Source organism: Calidris pugnax, unplaced genomic scaffold, assembly GCF_001431845.1.
Source record: "Calidris pugnax isolate Ruff unplaced genomic scaffold, ASM143184v1 scaffold161, whole genome shotgun sequence".
NCBI classification, from domain to species: domain Eukaryota; kingdom Metazoa; phylum Chordata; class Aves; order Charadriiformes; family Scolopacidae; genus Calidris; species Calidris pugnax.
The window spans coordinates 969,780-989,796 of record NW_015090955.1 but is presented as its reverse complement, the minus strand read 5'-3'; the positions used below and the strand labels follow the sequence as shown (position 1 = coordinate 989,796).

At 47.6% G+C, this 20,017-nt stretch overlaps 2 protein-coding genes across 3 annotated transcripts in view; one reads left to right on the top strand and one right to left on the bottom strand.

Moving 5' to 3' along the window:
• UBXN10 (UBX domain protein 10) overlaps positions 1–2,857 on the top strand; it is a 5,211-nt gene extending 2,354 nt beyond the window's left edge. For both annotated transcript variants that reach the window (XM_014952038.1, XM_014952039.1), the window contains exon 2: positions 1,315–2,857. In XM_014952038.1, the coding sequence (XP_014807524.1) occupies positions 1,330–2,199 (870 nt within the window). In that variant the 5' untranslated portion in view covers positions 1,315–1,329 and the 3' untranslated portion in view covers positions 2,200–2,857. The remainder of the gene's footprint in view (positions 1–1,314) is intronic.
• A 1,867-nt stretch (positions 2,858–4,724) lies between these two features.
• Positions 4,725–18,761, bottom strand: LOC106893839 (ATP-dependent RNA helicase DDX19B). Its single transcript, XM_014952084.1, has 13 exons — positions 18,616–18,761; positions 17,524–17,572; positions 17,051–17,104; positions 16,003–16,138; positions 12,856–12,948; positions 12,085–12,187; positions 11,180–11,294; positions 10,831–11,008; positions 10,162–10,399; positions 8,721–8,883; positions 7,159–7,350; positions 5,809–6,748; positions 4,725–5,704 (listed from the first exon to the last, which is right to left on the bottom strand). Exons 1-12 carry the CDS (start codon positions 18,670–18,672, stop codon positions 6,687–6,689), a joined length of 1,440 nt encoding a protein of 479 aa, XP_014807570.1. The 5' UTR covers positions 18,673–18,761; the 3' UTR covers positions 4,725–5,704; positions 5,809–6,686.
• Between the last annotated feature and the right edge of the window lie 1,256 nt (positions 18,762–20,017).

Below are 20,017 nucleotides of genomic sequence, written 5' to 3'. Positions count from 1 at the left end.
AGGACAGGCTGAGGGAGCTGGGGTTGTTCAGCCTGGAGAAGAGGAGGCTCCGGGGAGACCTAATAGCAGCCTTCCAGTACCTGAAGGGAGCCTACAGGAAGGCTGGGGAGAGCCTGTTTAGAAAGGCCTGCAGTGACAGGACGAGGGGCAATGGCTTCAAGCTGGAGGGGAACAGATTTAGACTGGAGATGAGGAGAGGGTTCTTCACTGTGAGGGTGGTGGAGCACTGGAACAGGTTGCCCAGGGAGGTGGTTGAGGCCCCTTCCCTGGAGATATTCAAGGAGAGGCTCGACGAGGCCCTGGGCAACCTGGTCTAGTTGGGGGTGTCCCTGCTGACTGCGGGGGGGTCGGACTAGATGCCCTTTGGAAGTCCCTTCCGGCCTGGGCAATTCTATGATTCTGTGATTCATGGTGGTGGAGGAAAAACCAAGCATTAAATAACACATTGCTACCAAAAGCTTGTGGAACAACCACGGTGGCTGTTCCTTTCTGTTTGTTTGTTTTGGGGTGATGAGCAGCAGGCGAGTCCGACTTTATCATCACTGGAGAATGCCAAGCAATCAAAATTCACCTTTTTTCCCCCCCCTCTTGAGAAATCCTGCTATGCCAAGCACAAAAAAGGAAGAGGAGGTATGTGACCCTGTCATACTTCTCCAAAATGTTGTTGTGAGGTCATGGCCTGGTTCTCTGTGGCTTTGTCCTGGTGAAGCACGAGAGGTCTGAGCGCAGCTGGAGTTGGGGAACACACAGCAGAACATGGTTTCGTTTTTAATGGAGGTTAACATCAATCTCTGTTAAGCAGCTTTTGGTCACTGGAGAAGTCAGAATGGGTTTCTCAGACGTGTTCAATTTTGAAGGTCTTCAGTGACTTTTAAAAAGCGAAGTGCAGTCAGTCTTACCCAAAAGTCCACAATAGGAACTTAATCTGTCACTGCAGGAACAGTGAAAAGGCCAGCTCTCTGCTTTGAAGTTCACTCGTCTCCCATTTTCACTGAGTTTCTAGCTTCAGAAAAAAACACATTTCTGTTCTTTCCATCAAAAACTTTCTTTAAGTTGGGAAGGGCACAACTTCCCGATGCTCTGGGTCAACTTTAAAGAATTTCTGACAAAGCCAGCACCTATAAATACACATCGTCTCTGACTCAGCCGTTACTGAACTGTAGGATTGCTGCCTGCCTACACGGTGATACACCAGATTTATTGCTATTATTAGCTGACATGCAGCACGAAAAGTGGGAGCTGTAGGGAGATGAAGCTCTCTGAAAGCTTTCTGGCCAATTCCTGTAACTTTTCCTTCTGCTACCCCGTCTGTAGGTGCCTTGAGAAGCAATGGCCACAGCAGCTCTTCTGAACTTAGCACCATCTCACCGCAACGTCTCCTCAAGCACAGCAGCTGCTTTCTTGTGGGCAAGCACCATTGACATGCACGTCGCCAGGCCAAAATCTGCCAAGGGACGCACGAGGCCCAGCTTCAATTACTCTCAGAGCGTGGAAGCCTGTCCTTGCAGAGTGCCACCTTCCCTGCCACCACCTGCTCCCCAGGAATTAGTGAAGAGCCGAAGAGCATCGTCCACAAAACCGGTATTCCTATCCGGCCAGGTGTCTCCTGAGGAAATCCCAGAGCTCCTGCAGCAAGTGCCTTTGAGGACCTCCTCTTCCCTCAACAAATACAGGGTGCTCCCCTCCATCGGTCGGAAGGACGTAGGGAGCGGCGCTGTGGAAGCGGTGGCTGAACAGCTCGACCGGCTGAAAGTGAGCGAGAGGCAGGAAGATGCTCTGAAAATCAAAACTCTTTCTGGAGAACAAGGATCTGCCGGCGTATTGTCACGAAACGACGTCCCTGGTGAAGAAGGCTCTTGTGCCCAGAGTTCTCCTGAGAAGCCAGGAAGGAAAACAAGACAAGAGAACCCTTTAAGTTTGGAAGAGCTGCCAAAAGCAGAGTCACACTTGCTGCTCGCTATTCGATCTCCCTCCGGTCAGAGATTTGAACATCATTTCAAGCCCACCGACAGCCTCCAGCTGGTCCTTGCTGTGGCCGAACACAAAATGTCAGCCAAATACAAACGCTGCAGTGTTGAAACCATGGAGGTGCCCCGGAGGAGTTTCACTGACCTTACGAGGTCCCTCCAGGAATGTGGGATTCTCCACAAGTCCGTGCTGTGCATCCGACAGCAAGAGCAGCACGACGCTGATCTTTAGGCGCGCGGAGACGCCGCCCTGGATCGTTCTGCTGAGTGGGATGCATGACTTCTTCTGAAAAAACTGAAGTTTCCTGGGCCTGCTTCTTCATCTTGCCAGCTTCCAAAAATCTCCCTTGAGGCAGACTTGTGTAAAAGTGTTGAAATAGCATTTCAAGTGTATATACCTGCTACGTAAACAGCATCTTTTTTTTCACGTGTGCCATCACAAATTGCTTCCTGAGCACCACCAACCTTTGGCCTTTTTGGTTTCTTGAAGTTGCCGATGATGTTCTTTGATGATTGAAGTTTCCAAGACCTCTCCCCTTGTCCTTTTCCGTATTTCAGGAAGGTGCCACTTCCCAGAGTGGATCCAGATGCAGAGGCTCCCATTTGGGAAGGTAGAAACTGAACTCTTTTACTCTGGAGGACCATCTTCAGTAGGTTATCACCATCCTAAACATCTTGAGGGTGACTGAAAAGGAGATCACACCCCAAAACCATCTGGAAATGACAGTAATAATACATTAATGGATTATTGTGAAGTATTAAAATACAAGACCAATGATAATACGCCTGTGAGGGCTCGGATCTTTCTGGATAACCTTAATGCAGCTTTTAAGAGTGTGGCTACATCATCTTTTTAAGAACAAATAGTTATTATTTTGGTTGTATTGGTGAGCAACAGGATTTTCTACTTAGTTTTCCTTCCCTCATTCAACTCCTGTGATCCATAGGTAAGAACAGCTGGACAGTTAAGGTGGAATGTTACAAAATACTCCCATTGAACATCTTTACACTGAAATGAGTTAGTTCAAGAAAGCAAGTGGTGCTTTGAGAATTTTAAAATAAAAACCATATTAATTGGATTTAACCCAGGAATTGGCTCAGGCAATAGACCAGATTTTACTAAACCATCCTTAAGAAAGGCCGTAGGGTAACTTGGCAGGTTTTAGATAAATACAATGTGCTTGTGCTAAAAACAATAAAATAATCTTCTAGGTTTCCCCATCCTTAAGAAAGGCCGTAGGGTAACTTGCAGGTTTTAGATAAATACAATGTGTTTGTGCTAAAAAAAATAAAATAATCTTCTAGGTTTCTAATGGAAATTCTTATGGTTTAAAGGCAATAATTCAATCTACTAAAAAAATGGACCACTTGCCACGCACCTGAGGTAATTGTAGTATTTTGAGGTAAAATGAATATTTTTTAACCTCAGTGTAACTGCCAAAACAGCTTGGAACAGTCATAGAAAGAGGAAAGCTGATGCAGGTGTTGACTCACAGCGTAGCATCTCCTAAAGCAAATGGCTTTCTAAAAATGGTACTTGATTAAATAGTGTTACTGACTGATGCAGGTGATGGGAGTTGCACAGAGCAATATCTGTGTCTGCAGGGAGCCCAGGGTATCGAAACGTGGGTGCTTTTAACCCAACCTCAGTGGGGAGCAAAGTATTTCACTTAGTTTCTGGAGCAGGAATCATTTTCTTTTTTGTTCAGCGTTCGGTGTTTAACTCCTTTCTTCTGATTTTGTGTATATTAAGTTACTTCGACGTTTCAGAGTGTTTTCATACTGTGTGGTGGTACAATCAATAAAACATTTTAGGCTGAAACTTAAAATGGTTTCTGTGAACTGGAACTTTAGCCGCCACATCTCCTCTCAAAGGAGAAATGCCATTAATTTGATGGCAAATACCTCGGGGACCGTCCAAATCAGACTTGGGATGCTCAGTTGCTGTCCACGCCATCGGGCACGTGCCTTCCTGGAGTCTGTCTCTCTGTCCTGGATTAAATACATCGCAGTGAACACTTCAGATCTGTGACCAGAGACACAGTGACCACCATGGGAGTGTACAAGTCTGATGCTTTAACCAAGAACAGAAGAATAAGAGTAACTTGGCTCCCAGGGGACAGCAGTTGTCATGCTGGAGGATATTCACCAAATTCTTAGAATTGGAAGGGACCTTAAAGATCATCAAGTTCCAAGCCCCTGCCCTGGGCAGGGACACCTCCCACCACACCAGGTTGCTCAAAGCCCCATCCAGCCTGGTCTTGTGACCTCCCTTGTGACCAGGTCTATCCTCTTAAATATCTCCAAGATAAAACTGAATGAGTTTAGTCCTCTAACAACCTCACCCAGGCTGCAGCATCTCCAAAAGACATGCATTTTAATTATTTCCTTTTCTAAAAACCACATCAAGTCTTGATCTAGGCAAGCGCAGCGCAGGGAAAACACCTTTTCTACCCCAGTTCTCTTTCTCTTCCCTTCAGAATTCCTCTGGGGATGTCCCAGCAGCAACTCTGCCAAGTTTGGCACACGAAGCGCTTCTGGGGAAGAACAGTATTTATCTGACCTCATTTACTGGGTGGCATCATTTAATGAGCTTCCTTGTGGGAAGCTTTGAAGAATTTTGGTGCTAAATCAGGTGAAGTTCAGTCTGTCACGGGATGCTTTTGAGGTCACAAATAGAAAAACTCATGAGGACTTGTGGCTGGGAGGGTCCTTATCTAAGGCTTTTAAACCGACAACAAAATATTCAAGCGGCAATTAGCGGAGGCATCGTTCAGTATGTGTTCTTTATTCCAATTAAAAGTACATTAGAAACAGCACACAGGACCAGCAGCAGCTTTCATGACAATTCAACCCAATACTCTGCTGTCACGAGGTCATTCAGCTGTACTATTAAAGTAGGTGATTGAAACAAAGTCTTCCACTCGACACGCAAGCACTCACTCACCTGCCACTTTAAATAGGTTTCCAACAGAATAAAAATAGATACACCCCAGAATACAAAAAGTTTTAATTTTAACAGTTGTTTTTTTTTTTTTTTCTTCACTAAAGCCTTTATACAAATTGATAAAAGGGTGCACGATTTCCTAAAATTTTAGGTACATTTTAAATGAGCCTTTTTTTACTTGGTAAAAGGATCCATGTTCCTGTCTTTGAACAGAATATGATGGCCAAAATTGCAAAGAAAATTCCTAGTTTAAATTTACAATTTATACATTTGTTTTGAAGTGATTCCTGCACCGAGTAGCGAGCCCGCGGCTGCTCACGCACGTCCCATTTTTCCCCAAAAAAGAGCTGTGCACCCTAAAGTTCTAGTTCAGGAGCCTCCTTTCTCCTGGAAACCTGGGCTGGGGGAACAACCCACAGGCTTTCAGTTGTGCGCACGAGAGTGGTCCCGACCGAAGGAAAAGCCCGAGCCCAAAAGTTGGGAATGGTTCCTTTTCCATCAGGATCACCCTGGGGCGAGGGACCGGTGACCTCTTTTTTTGCACTACGAGCACAATGGAAGTGGAGCGCTTCCCCTCTGCAATTTGGCTGAGCAATTTAACTGAAAACATACTGTAACAGGTAAATTTGGTGTTCTAAACGTATTATTATTATTTCTTTTTGGTCGATACAAGCTTATCATGACTTTTATTTGACTTTTATTCCGGTTTCTATCGCTCATCGGTGAAGCCCAGCAGCTCTGTACATTATTCACTTGGAGCTTCACAGCAGCATCTTAGAACTGATGTCACCTGCCTAAAGGTGACCGACCCCCACTCCGACGATCGGTGAAGCCCAGCAGCTCTGTACATTATTCACTTGGAGCTTCACAGCAGCATCTTAGAACTGATGTCACCTGCCTAAAGGTGACTGACCCCCACTCATTAGCATTTTATGGAGGTGAATTTAGTCAGAAAATTAATTAGTACAGTTCCCTTCATCCTGCCCCTCCCTCCCCACCCCATCCACCTGCACCTTGGTGAGGTTTAAAGTTCGAGAGTATGGACTTAAGCACTGCCACCACCGCACCGCTTTCCGTAGAGTGGCCGTTCTAACAAATCAAGGAGAAATTAAAAGAAAAAAATCCTGCCCAGCAAAAGCAACACGGCACCTGTGTTTGCGAGTATGAGCTACTGGAGACATCCTCAGGACAATTTACGTTAAGGAAAAGCAGGGCAAATCCATCAGGAAGCCAGAAATGAGTCTTAAAAGAGCTCGGGGGAGCGCCAAAGAGAATGACATCCTATTTTGTACAAGTTGAGTTTGTAGCCAAAAACCAGCTGCCTTGTTTGGGGTTTTTTGTTTTGTTTTGTTTTTTCTTTTCATTACTTATATCCATTATATATTCAGCTGTTGAATTTTAACTCATCAGGTTACTGCTGAACTTTATTGCAATGAAAGGCAATAAAGTTTCTTATTTTTTTTTTAAATTTGTTTTCAATAATTACGCATCGCCCACTTTTTGGCAAGCCTATTTTTTAAGAATTCAAAAGACCTTCCCATTTTAAGGCTAAACTAAGAAATGTTAAAAGCTTCTGTAAACATTTCCTCTTCCTCCCCATAGTTGCACAATTTGAAGTCCAACTGCGATTTTTAAAATGAGGTAATTTTTGTGTACTCATATCTTAAGAGAGTCCTTTTCGGGAGTAGCCGAGAGGCCAATCTGAAACGCTGATCCAATTGTAGTGGGAGAGCTTCCCCGGCGGGGTACGCACCGGTTCCAGCAGCTGTACTTCAGTTAGTTATCTTCTCAATTTCATCCAAGTCATCAGTATCCAATTTGTTTATCTTTTTGTCTGGGAAAGATGAGAAAAAGTTAAGATTTTGTAACACAGAGCAGAGGAGGGAAAGCTGCTTTCTTTAGCTGGTCTTGAGGAGCTCGGGTTTATCCATGAAATGTTCAGTCAGGTTTTAAAACGACAACATAAACCCTTTTTTCTTTTATCAAAGGCCCATCAGGGTACTCGAATGTTACCTATCTCTGGAATATCTGCTTTAAGGACTGTCCAGGCAGCCAGAAAATAGCCAACTTGACTTATTTCTGCTCCCAGCATACATAGCAGTTGACAACTCTTAGTGACATCCTAAGTGATGTGATCTGTAGTCAGTTTAAGGCTCAATAGATACGTGCTCACTATACAGCTAGGCAAAATTCTGCAGAAATAACATCTAATTTTAGAGAAAGAAAAAATCTGAGGGTACGTACTGAAATGTTCCTGGATTCTGTTGAGAATATTCATGCTGTGCTTGCTGTCCACCATGTTAATGGCCAGGCCTCGCTTCCCAAAACGACCCGTACGTCCGATCCGGTGCAGATAAGTCTCGTTATCTGGATTTCCATCTTTATCCACAGGAAGGTCAAAATTGATGACGACAGAGACCTGCTCTACATCGATCCCTGATAAAAAGAAAGCAGCAGATTACATCACTATGGTTAGATCAATTTATAGCAGGAAGAACCTCCTCTGGCCTGACCTGTGTGTGGTTTGTTCACCACATCCAGGTTACCTGTGAGAAGAACTTCCGACAGCTGTCTGAGAGCTGCCATGTGGTGTTAAAAATCAGACTCACACTCTGAAATGTATCTTTTCTACAGTATCCTTATGGATACTTTGAAATAAAAACTATCTAGCCATTACACCAGAGAATCCCACTGAAAGGACCCATGGAAAAGCAGCTGGAGATGCTTTAACCAGCACTTAAGTAGTTTGGAAACTCTGTCCTCCTCTCCAAAGCTGTAAAGGCCTCGTGTTTTCCCCCCCCATAAATACTATGTTGTTTTAACTGTTCTAGGATGTCAAATTGCAACACAAATTCCACTGGAGTTCAGTGCTTTTAAAATTTCTGTATTTTGGAACACATTTATTTTAAACACTGAGGGTCAGCAGGGCAAGCCAGGCTTGGTGCCAGAGGCATAAAGCCATCCTGGGGTAGACTCTTCCATCCCAAGCTGCAGGAAGGCTGCAAGGAATCCTGTGTTCACCCACAGGCATCTTTATGTGCACAGACACGGCCAGCAGCCCCAGAGCCCAGGAATTACTTGAAGGACCCTATTTCCTCCAGATTAGAACACTTGAGGCTATGGATTTTTTCCTCTAAGCTGGCCAGACGTAGATTAGAACACTTGAGGCTATGGATTTTTTGCTCTAAGCTGGCCAGACGTATCTTTCACTAAATTTCACTGAATTTTTAGAGTTGGAAGGGACCATAGAGATCATCTAGTCCAAACCCCTGCCAAAGCAGGACCACCCAGAGCTTGTCAGAGCGTGTTACTCAGGAGCATCCAGGTGGGGCTTGAAGATCTCCAGAGAAGGGGACTCCACACTCTCCCTGGGCAGCCTCTTCCAGGGCTCTGTCACCCTCACTGTGAAAAAGTTCTTCCTCATATTCAAGTGGAACCCTTTATGTTCCAACTTGTGCCCGTTGCCCCTTGTCCTCTCACTGGGAACCACTGAAAAGAGTCTGGTTCCCTCCTCCCTCCTTGAGATACTTGTAGGCATTAATAAGGTCTCCCCTCAGCCTTCTCTTCTCCAGACTAAAGAGTCCCAGCTCTCTCAGTCTCTCCTCATAAGGGAGATGCTCCAATCCTTGAATCATCCTTGTAGCCCTACGCTGGACTCTCTCCAGCAGTTCCCTGTCCCTCTTGAACTGGGGAGCCCAGAACTGGACGCAGGATTCCAGTTGTGGCCTCCCCAGTGCAGAGTGAGGCATCTTATCTTAGGACCTGCTGCTTCTGCCCCTCCCTGGCCCAGCTCCACCATGTCCTACCTCTGGCACAGACGTTTGTGGTCACCAACACCTTTTCTTTGCCCTCTCGGAAACGCTCGATCACGGCAGCTCTCTGTTCCACCATCATTTCCCCACTCAGCAATGCCACCTGATGGCCCTCCTTGGAGAGCTCCGCCGCCAGCCAGCCGGCCGTCTTCCGGGTCTGAAACACAAAGCCAGGCACATAGAATCATAGAATCATTCAGGTTGGAAGAGACCCTTGGGATCATCGAGTCCAACCATCTCCCCTACTCTACAAAGTCCTCCCCTACACCATGTCCCTCAGCACTGCATCTAAACGGCCCTTAAACACAGCCAGGGATGGGGACTCCACCCCCTCCCTGGGCAGCCTGTTCCAATGCCCGACCACTCTTTCGGTGAAAAATTCTTTCCTAATGTTCAATCTAAACCTCCCCTGTTGGAGCTTGAAGCCATTCCCTCTCGTTCTGTCACTAATGACCTGTGAGAGGGCAGGAAATCTTAAAGCCGCAAATTGGGAATAAACCTCTCTGGGATGGACTGGAAACTCTGCGGCTCCTCAGATTTTACATCTCAAAAGGAAAGAGCTCTTCATTACAGAGTCTGCTCCCAGCTCGCCCGTCAGAACTAGGAAAGTGTGCATCTGCCCCCACAGGAACCCTTCTTTAAGAAAAGCACAGCTTTTTTCTTTGTGCTCTGCTCCTCAGCTTGCACTCTGTGAGGGATTACATGTGTAGGTCAAAAGCGCACAAGGAGCATCAAGTAAACAAAACTCTCCACTTGGAAAACGTCAGGGCTTGAGCTGAACGTAGCTGAGGAATCCAACAGAGGTTCTACACACTCTTGAATTAAACAGTTTCCAATTCTGTTAGCTTTTTAAGCTCTGTCTGATATTATTGCATTTCAAAACAGCATAAAAGCAGACTGTGCAGCAGACTCCAAATACAGGTTTTAATTTCACCTGAACTAGCTTTACGTGGCTGTTCTGGTGCTGTCAACACTGGATTTTTCTGTAAGTTATGGTGGCTTCCAGAAAAAAAGAATCCTCAGTATGATTCACAGGGAGACCCCAGGGGTAAATCACCAATTACCTGAGGGAAATGGAGTCCCAGGAAAAGCTCCATATCAGCTGCGGAACTACAAGACTTCCCCATCCCTCACTCTGCCCTATTTTCATTCATTTTCCAACCTGAGGGTTTTGGTTTTTTTCAGTAGTTCTGTGTAATACATTGTTTTGGAAAACTGCATTACTCTGAGCTTTGCTTCAGAGGACTTCAAGAATAAAAATGACCTGGATGGACAAATCCAGAGACAGAAACAAGCTCGTGCTATCATGGCTCTCAAGATTTCACTCCAAGAGGGAGGCAGAAAAGCCAAAGAAAAGGGGCAATTCATGTTCTTGGTTTCTTTCTGAAAAGCCTGGCCAGTTTTTTAGCAATAGCAGACACTAATGGGGACTCACGTGGCAGAAGATCATGGCCTGGGCAATGGTGATAGCGCCGTAGATATTACAGAGAGCCTGGAACTTCTCATCTCTGTTATTGCACAGAACGTAATACTGCTTAATAGTGTCCAGCGTCTCCTCCTCTCGCTTCAGTTTGATTATGTTTGGGTCAGGAACAACTTTTTGAGCAAACTTCCACACAGAATCCTCAAAAGTGGCTGAAAACAGAAGCATCTGGCAGTCCCTGGGGAGCATTCTGCAAGAGAAAGCACAATGGGCAGGGTTCCCACATAAAACTGTCACCCCCCCTGATTATCCTGATGGGATTAATGCTACGGGCAAAGCAGAACAATAACCTCAGAACCAGTTATTTCAGTGGCTGGAAAGACTAATGCTAATCTTACCAACACCTGATATTTCCCTCACAGACCAGTGGCATCCAGACCTGCATTCTTAAAAATGAATAAACCCTGCTCCAGGGTCTGTAAGAAAATGAAACTGCTTGTCATCCCCTGACGTTCTGCCTCTATTAACCATCTGGATTAGAGCTAAATATATCATTTTAATCTTGTTGCTTTCTCAGTGAAGACACCGGTCAAGAATCTAGGCCTGCTGTCCCTACCTTACAAAACAGCTATCATGGGAAGAAACAAAAATCACCTCGGGCAACGTACGGCCAGTCCTTACCTCTGAATGCGGATGCTCTGGTCCTGATGGCCCTGGGTTGCTATCATCACGTCGGCCTCATCCAGGACAAACACTTTGATTTTCTTGGGATCTATGAATTTGAGTTTGGAACACCAGTCCAGCACAGTGCCGGGCGTGCCGATTACAATCTGCTCGGAGATCTTCTGACCTCTCTCCACTGCCGGGACACAAAGGAAGGCTTTCATAAGATAGCTGTGCAGCCCAATGCTCTGCCCCTCTCTGAACTAGACTATTTCACCACCTGATTGTTCTGTTGTTCATTTACTGTATTGCACCCAACAATCATTTTCTCATTTACAGCCTGTTGGTAGCATTTCACCTTACTCACATTTATTGCCTCGGACAGCGTAGGCAAGTTTCAGCTCCGGATAAAACTTTCCCATCTGCTCAATCACTTTTCCTGTTTGAAGTGCCAGCTCGTATGTTGGGGAAAGGCACAAACACTGGAGGGACAGAAGGATAAGATTTGAAGATAAGTTTGAGATGACCAACATCCTGGACAACACTATCACATTTGCTTTGCAAAATCCTTATTACTGAAGTTTTCCTGAAGACGACCATCTGAGCAGCTGAACAGTTTCTGAAAGCCCATCAGTTCTACACTCTGAAATGAGTTGATATGACAGAGTCCCCTGGCTACTGGCTTTCTGCATTCAACTCTGCTCCTCAGGCTTGGGAGAACAGATACTCTGCTACAGGGGACATAGAGACAGTAGCGACAAGGAACCTAACACCCACAGTCAGACTAAGAGATAAGAACACCATTTTTTCAGGGAAGAATTCTAGCCTTGATAACGCTGCTCAACTATCTCATAAGGAAATTGGGTTAAAAAAGCTCCTTTTCAGGCATTCTCTGCTCCGTTGTCACAGCTATCTTCTCTTCGGTCCCAAATTCCACTTACCTAACCCCCTTCAGCCTCCAATTTGATTAGTCCCAGAATGACCCCCTGATTTAACTCCTTACAGACCAAGGGCATCCTTAGTGACATAAGGGAGGGACTGAAAAGAGCAAGTTGTGAGCAAAATCCACATCTTTTGTATTCAAGGCATTTTGATAGATCCCCAAATCACCAGCCCCTGCTTAGCTGTTTACAGAAACAGCATCACAGAGGTGGGTCCATCAAGCTGTGAATTTACCATCAAGGGTCTCAAAAGAAGCTCAGCCTCCTCTCTAGGTGGCACCGCACCACCACGAAACCCCCCCAAAAACAGTGACCATCCCAAAAATGTTACCTGTGGATACTTGTTCCCGGGTTCAACACGACTGAGCATGGCCAGGACGAAGGCAGCTGTCTTGCCAGTACCAGACTGAGATTGTGCGATCAAGTTCTGGGGGCTGCAGAACATACAGCAGACAGGAGCTCAACCAGATGAACCACCCCAACAAGGTACTCGTGGGGTTGAACGATAAAAGAAAACTCGAGTGGCATTTTAAAACCTTTTAGATTTATCACTGCTCTGGACTAGTGGACTAGCTTGACCAGCTACGCTCTCCACAGGACCCAAGTTAGTTTGTGCCCCCGACCAACTCTCTCTTTCAGCACCTCTTGATTATGGAGATTTGGAAGGAAAAACTGCGATTTATCTGTCAGTACTTTTCCAGTTTGCACATCTCCCCCTAGTGTCTGAATACTTCCTGCATTTCAGCTCAGGGGTGCGGAGAGGAAAACCAGCCACGCAGGACACGCAGCACACCTCAGCTCCTCTCACCCACCCAGGATTTCTGGAGCTTATTTCTCCCCTACACTGACTAGGAAAATCAGATTGACCTCAGCCAAACGCTGTGCCACTGCGTGTTCAGCATCAGCCCTAAGAAAAAGGACAAATCCAGGGCTGCTGTCACATAATTTGTGACCACAGAAACACCATGGCATGGGTACACTTCCACCACAATCCTGGACTGCTCCCCCAGCACCATCCTCCCATCCAAACCTCAGTAATAGGATGCTAAATCATTCAAATCCGTTCTGTACTGGAAAGGAAGTGGAAAGTACGTGTACATACGGTTCAGCAAGCATCATGGGCAGGGCATTCTCTTGTATCTTAGATGGTCTGTTGAAGCCCATGGCATAGACTCCTTCCAGGAGCTGTGGTTTCCTGAAAACAGAGGAGTTTTTATACCGTGACCTATGAAAGTACGTTTGGTGTTCATTTGTGTACAAAAAGGTGAGGAAAAAACCTTGCAACCCGACCTAGAGCTGCCCGTTTCTGTGGATCTGCTACGATGGCACCGGTGGAGCGACTCCCATCAGTGCCTGGAAGCTCTAACAAGTGACAGCACAAAGCCTGGAAAGGAAGCTTTGCAAAACCCCCTCGATTTATTAAGCCAACCCGCAGGGCTGCCTTTTGCTACACGCCAAACCCCGTGTCACAGCTCTAGGGCTGTCACTGGGCTGCTGGTTCTAAAGCAGCTTTTCAGACAATCCCGGGGATCCCAGAGCAGAGCGCGTTAATCCTGTCCTTTAGGGCAATCCCTTTTCCTCAGCCAGGTCTAATCTCGCTGCCAAAATTATCACTCCTTGAAGACTCAAAGATGGGACAAAGCGACCTCAGAGGCAGAGAATGAAGTGTAATGTCATGAAATCATTGCAAGAACTTCAGTAAGTCGTGATGGACTCTGTCATACAGTTCAGCACCACAGCAATCCTGGCTCGGTGCACAAAGCGGGTAAATGACTGACAAACATAGTTCACCGGGACTACACCTAGTCACAGAGTGATACAGGGTTGGAAGGGACCTCTGGAGATCACCCAGCCCAATCCCCTGCCAAAGCAGGTCTACCCAGAGCAGGTCCCACAGGAACGTGTCCAGGTGGGTTTGAATGTCTCCAGAGGAGACTCCACCACCTCTCTGGGCAGCCTCTCCCAGGGCTCTGCCACCCTCACAGGAAAGAAGTTCCTCCTCATGTTTAGGTGGAACTTCCCATGTTCAAGTTTGTGCCCGTTCCCTCTTGTCCTGTCCCTGGGCACCACTGGAAAAAGCCTGGCCCCATCCTCCTGACACCCACCCTGGAAGGATTTAGAGGTGTTGATCAGATCCCCCCTCAGTCTGCTCTTCTCCAGACTGAACAGACCCAAGTCCCTCAGCCTTTCCTCAGCAGAGACATGCTCCAGGCCCCTCAGCATCTTTGTAGTGATCTGTGGTTATAACCCAGCACTCAAACCAAAGTGTATCCTCAAATGCTCATCAATTCCTCTTTCTCAAGGGAGCTTTCTAGTCTCAGCAGACACTTGTGTAGACCAGGAGATCCAAGAACAACTGAAAATCCGGGTTACGGTGCTAGCGAACTCTTAGCCCACGACCTCCAAGTGCTTACTGGAGTGCTCTTAGCACTGCTCAGGAATAAGGGCTTTCATTTCAAAGCAGGTTACAGGTTTCCTGCCCACCATTTCCCGCTGTTAAAGAACTTCCTATTCAGCACAACACGCTTTTAAAAAATCCTATATTACTTTCAGAGGATGGCTGGAACAAAAGCTCTTTGAAAACATAACCTTGTGCTGCTCAGAAGCAAGGATGCACAAAGCCCAACTCCGCAACAGTTGCCAAGGATACACCAAGTCATAACAAAATGAAGACTCAATTAGTCTGGCTGCCCCCATCATTAACTCCCTGGGATTGTTTGGCTTTTGAAAGATGGGAATTAGTCTAACAGGCACTACTGGACCTCAGCTCTTCTTGTAGATGTTCAACCACTAACATTAACAAAGCGAAACGACATCCTGACATTTCACAGTGAGAAGTCTCATCGGCTCCCATTTCCCCAGAGAGCTTGCAAAAGAGCAACAAACCCGAGATCATCAATATCACCAACAACAACCCCAACAGGACAGCCTCTTTAGCCCATTAAAAATACATATATAAATCTATCAGGCCTTAAATACAGCTATCGTTGCTTGAAAGCTCCTCTGGTAAAGGTATTCAACAGGAAGGGTCAGAGAATACTCCTGGTAGTAGTCTCTCCAGTACATAAATCCAGTATCGCTGGCAGAGAAGAGGTAAGCTCTTCCCTTTGTGCTATTCACTGCTGCTGTTGGACCCTCACAGATAACCGTCAGAGAACAGGAACAGAAGACTGTTGTGTTCATTACTCCTGCCAATAAAACAAATCTCTTGTTTTCCCAAACAAGAACACCTGCTCCGAGCCTCCCCGCATCCGCCGGAGAACTGCTGGGGAAACAACCAGGCTCCAACATGGAAAAGGTCTCGCTCCGCAATTCCCATAACCCTGGTGACAAGTGGCCGTGGAAGGACAGCCCTCCCTCCTCTCTTCACCTCACCCAGCTCATCACACAGGAGCTCCACGGTGCTTTTCATAGAATCATAGAATGGTCTAGGTTGGAAGAGACCCTTGGGATCATCGAGTCCAACCATCTCCCCTACTCTACAAAGTCCTCCCCTACACCATGTCCCTCAGCACTGCATCTAAACGGCCCTTAAACACAGCCAGGGATGGGGACTCCCCCCCCTCCCTGGGCAGCCTGTTCCAATGCCCGACCACTCTTTCAGTGAAAAATTCCTTCCTAATGTTCAATCTAAACCTCCCCTGTTGGAGCTTGAAGCCGTTCCCTCTCGTTCTGTCACTAATTCCCTGTGAGAAGAGACCAGCACCAACCTCTCTACAGTGTCCTTTCACGTAGTTGTAGAGAGTGATGAGGTCTCCCCTCAGCCTCCTCTTCCTCAAACTAAACAGCCCCAACTCCCTCAGCCGCTCCTCATACGATTTGTTTTCCAGCCCCCTCACCAGCTTTTTTGGCCTCCTCTGCACTCGCTCCAGCACCTCGAGATCTCTCTTGGATTGAGGTGCCCAAAACTGGACACAACACTCGAGGTGTGGCCTCCCCAGTGCTGAGTACAGGGGCACAATCGCCTCCCTAGTTTTGAAGATCAAAAACCACACATTAAAATTCAGAATAGTGTTTTTAGAGCCGATTATAGAAAGAAACGCCTGCTCTGCACCAACCAGGACTTAACATGAACTTGTTTCAGATGGAAACCTTCACAAGGCACCGTGATAAACCAACTCTCCTTTGAATACCACCATAAACGATATTCTAATTTATTAAGGACAAATTTGCAGTAAACTTGACACAGAAACCCATGCACTTTGAAGCGGTATCTCCCACACAGCCAGGAAATCTTAACAGGACTCACAGTCGCAGCTCCTCAAAAGACTTCACGGAGTAGAGAGGCGACGTGGGATCCCTCTGCAGCACCTCCACTTGATTCGTGGTGTCCACCAAGTTACTGCGAATTAGTTTGTTCAACAAGGACTGGGCAGCTCTGTCCTCTGTCGGAAAAGGAGGTAGGAAAAAAAAAATATTAAAGAAATCACAGCCCGTTTCAGGTGTTTCTCCCACTGAAATGCTGTGTTACCAAGGCAGTTAAAAAAAAAAAGGACAAGATGCATCCAAATCATCTAAATATTGAAATTATTACGGAGCAATGTCATAAAAGAGCCCAAACTTCCTGAATCTATCCCAGAGATTCCCATTTAATATCCAGGAAGACAAACCAAAGCGAGCATGGTTTTAAGAGGCACTTTGACAGCCACAAACTCTGCTTATTTAAGATATTATAGCTCAGCATCTAACTGGAAGGCGGGACAGGGTTAAGAAGCCTCTTAAAGCCTCCTCAGGATCTGACACGTGGGCAGACACCTTTCAGGTGGGTTTTTTTGTCATTTTAAGGAAAATTTGAGGACAAACAGTACTTGGAAAGATTCCAGGGCTGAAATGCAGCAAGGGCTGAGGACAGTGAAATCAAACCGGAAGTTTGAACTGCTGCACTTTGGGGTTTTGGTAATAAATCTGTTTTCTACAGCAAGTTTCTCCTAAGCCACCTTCTGAAGGATTTAGAGCCATTACCCACCTCTTAAGAGCCATTTCATAAACGCAACATGTTGGTTGCTACAGCAATTCCAGCTCCAGGGTATCCAACTGCTCCTGTATCCAGTCCTGCCTTTGAGGATACTGCTATCCCCTTATTCCTCTCCACTCTAATCCAGGAGTCTCCCAAGTTATTACAGGACCCAATGGCTTTAAAAGCATTATGGAGGAAGGACCATGTCTTACAATTAAGTCCTTGGGGCAGGATACAAGATCATCCATCCTGAGACATAAGGCAGACTTACTTTAAGTATATATGAAATTCATTTCTTTACAACATTCCTTGCCAAAACGTTTTTCAAGGAGGCACTTACCCTTCTCCTCATCCTCTGTCTTCTCTACGTTGTCATCTGCTTTGACAACAGCACCTAAATGAAAACAGGGGGTTTGGGGGCAGATGTGAGATCAGGCAGCCCACACCCACCGAGGTTTAAGGTTTTTGAATGTTAAAAAAAAGCCCATTTTCCTGACGAGAGCCCTGCTCTATCGGTGCACGGAAGAAACCCAAGTTATAGCTTGCTCCTTATGGTAGAATTTAAACTTATCAACCACACCAACAGATTTTGCCCTCACAGCGCCTTGAATACAATAAAACGTGATTTTAAAACGTTATCCTGGTAGAAAAAGTGTATGAGCCAGATATTTAGTCTACACTGCTGTTTAATCTTAGCTCTATGTTCTTCTAGAATTTCTTGACTAATTGGGAATCGACTTTGCCAGCAACGCTCCAAACCCACCAGAAAAACATCACTCCCTTTTTAAGACCATTTGAGCGGCTGTAACTCACCGTTGGCATCTGGTTTGGTTTTTTCGTCCTTCAGGTGTAAACTGCTCAACTACAAGTGAGGGGAAAAAACACAAAATCAGTCAGTCGAAGGGCGACCGTTATATTACTGGCCAGGAAAACTTAAAACCTTTCATCAACTCTTCCAGATTTACCACCTGCTAAAATTATTGCTTAGTGAAACCCCAGGCTTGAAGGAGATGAAGTTAGCGAGAAGAACTTGATTTTTTAACAGTTTAAGACAAATAGCACTTTTTCTAAGCTGTAATTACAACATGGAGAGAGGGTTTTGTTCTCTGTCCCTGCATCTCTGCTCCCCAGTAGCTCTGCTGGGGGGAAAAGGGAGAAAATTTACATTCCAGGATGGAAACTCTTGAGCCAAGGGCTGTCCTGGCTGTCACACAACAGGTCCTTCTCGAGTTTTACCACTAAAATTGTGACAGAGTGTATTTTACCCCAAAAAAGGTGATGGGGAGAGGGGCCCTGAGTGTCTCCCCACACATCCAGGGGCTGAGTTAATGCTCCTTGCACTAAAGGGCAGTGCTTGAGTGGCTCGGTAAAATAATAAAAAATAATATCTCAAACAAATTTAGATCTTGTCACCAACAAAAAAAATATAAATGAGAGCAAAAGAGATATTTTTAGCCCCTGGGTGAAGAGTGCCATCACCTCAGAAGGGCTGCTGCTGAGAGGGTTGGTTGTAGGGTGAGGGGGAAGGACAGGGGCCTCCCTGCGGTTTCGATTCTCAAAAAACGAAAGGAAAAATGAATTTAAAAAAAAAAAAAAAAAAAAAAGGAAAGAAAAGGGGGTTGGGTTATTTTTGTTTCTAATGAACCCAGGCCCAGGGACAGCCCGAGGCGGTACCGCCGGCAGGGCCCCGCCGCCGAGGGGAAGGCCAGCGGCCTCCCTGCCCTTTGGGAAAGAAAATGAGGAGAAAAGGGTTTTCCGGCGGTCGCTGGTTTCTGTGAGGAAGAGGAGGAGGAGGAGGAGGATGAAGAGGAGGAGGCGGCGGCGGCTCAGCCCCGGGACCCCGGCGCCTCAGGGCCGGGCCGCTGCCCGGGGGGAACCCATAACCACCCCCAGCTCCCCGCTCACCGACTCGGCCGCCGCCTCCTGCTCGTCCACGGCCAGGGCCCAGGAGTCGGTGGCCATGTCCGGGCCGGTGGGCGCTGGCGCCGGGCTGGCCCTGTGCAGCCGCAATGGCGCCGGCGGCGGGAAGGGCGCGTGCGCCGCCCGCAGGCACCGCCCTGTGTCTGTGTGTGTTCCCCCTCCTCCCGCCCGCCATCCCCGGCACCGACCGGCCGCAACCGCGGCGGCGGCGGTGGCGTTCCGGGAGAGACGCGTTCCGGCCCCCCATCCCCAAAGTGGGGTGATAAGGGGGGAAGGCAATGGTTGGGGGTGGGCTGTGGGGTGTTGGTAGTTGGGCTTGGCCTTGGAGTGGGGCCTGCGCCCCGTGGGGCTGGGGGTCAGGGCCTTGGGGTGCTGCATGATGTGAGGCCTGGCCCCCTCTGTGGTGTGGGGCTGGGGGTCAGGGCCTGCCTTGTTGTTTGTTGTGGGGTGGGGGTCCAGGCCTCCTGCACGGTGTGGGGTGGGGGTCTAGTGGCCCCTTGTATGGTGTGGGGCTGGGGGTCAGGGCCTGCCTTGTTGCTTGCTGTGGGGCTGGGGGTCAGGGCCTCCTGTATGGTGTGGGGTAGGGGTCTAAGCCCCCTGTATGGAGTGGGGCTGGAGGTCAGGGCCTGCCTTGCTGTGGGGTGGGGGTCTAGGCCCCCTGTATTGTGTGGGGCTGGGGGTCTAGGCCCCCTGTATGGTGTGGGGCTGGGGGTCGGGGCCTGCCTCACTACCTGCTGTGGGTCTAGGCCCCCTGTATGGTGTGGGGTGGGGGTCTAGGCCCCCTGTATTGTCTGGGTCTGGGGCCTGGACCCTCACCCCACACCATACAGGGAGCCTGGACCCTGTATGTTGTGGGGCTGGGGGTCAGGATCTTGCTATGCTGCGGGGTGTGGGGCCAGGACCCCTTTATGGTGTGGGGCTGAATCCAGGTCTCCTGTATGGTGTGGGGCTGGGGATTAGGGCCTGTCTTGCATGGTATGGACTTTTCCCCCCTGTGTAGTGTGGGGCTGGGGGTCCAGGCCCCCTGTATGGTGTGGGGCTGGGGTTCCAGGCCCCCTGTATGGTGTGGGGCTGGGGGTCAGGGCCTGCCTCGCTGCCTGCTGTGTTCCATGGCAACTCATCACGGCCCCCCATGTGGTGTGGGAGGGGGTTTCCCACGTAGTGGGGTCCCTCTGGGAGCTGAGGCTGAGGGGAGTTTGCGCAGAGGCTGTGACATTTGCGAAGGAACCGCAGCTCTTTGTGTCTCTGAAATAGAGATGTAGGTGAAAAACAAGGTTGTAGAATGAGTCACGGAGGTGTAGAAGTGACAGGAACATGGAAGGAAAAGTCGTTTGTGTCCCGTCTCTCCCTGTAGGGCAGGAGCTGGCTTAGACCCAACATCAAACCT

What these genes read in the sequence shown, in the direction of transcription:
- LOC106893839 (XM_014952084.1), bottom strand. Translation starts at nt 18,672, where the DNA reads ATGGCCACCGACTCCTGGGCCCTGGCCGTGGACGAGCAGGAGGCGGCG. An exon ending in CAGAGCATCCGCATTCAGAG is followed by an intron (nt 10,400 to 10,830) that starts GTAAGGACTGGC and finishes TTTCTCTTGCAG; the next exon opens with AATGCTCCCCAGGGACTGCC. An exon ending in CAGAATCCAGGAACATTTCA is followed by an intron (nt 6,749 to 7,158) that starts GTACGTACCCTC and finishes CATCTTTCCCAG; the next exon opens with ACAAAAAGATAAACAAATTG.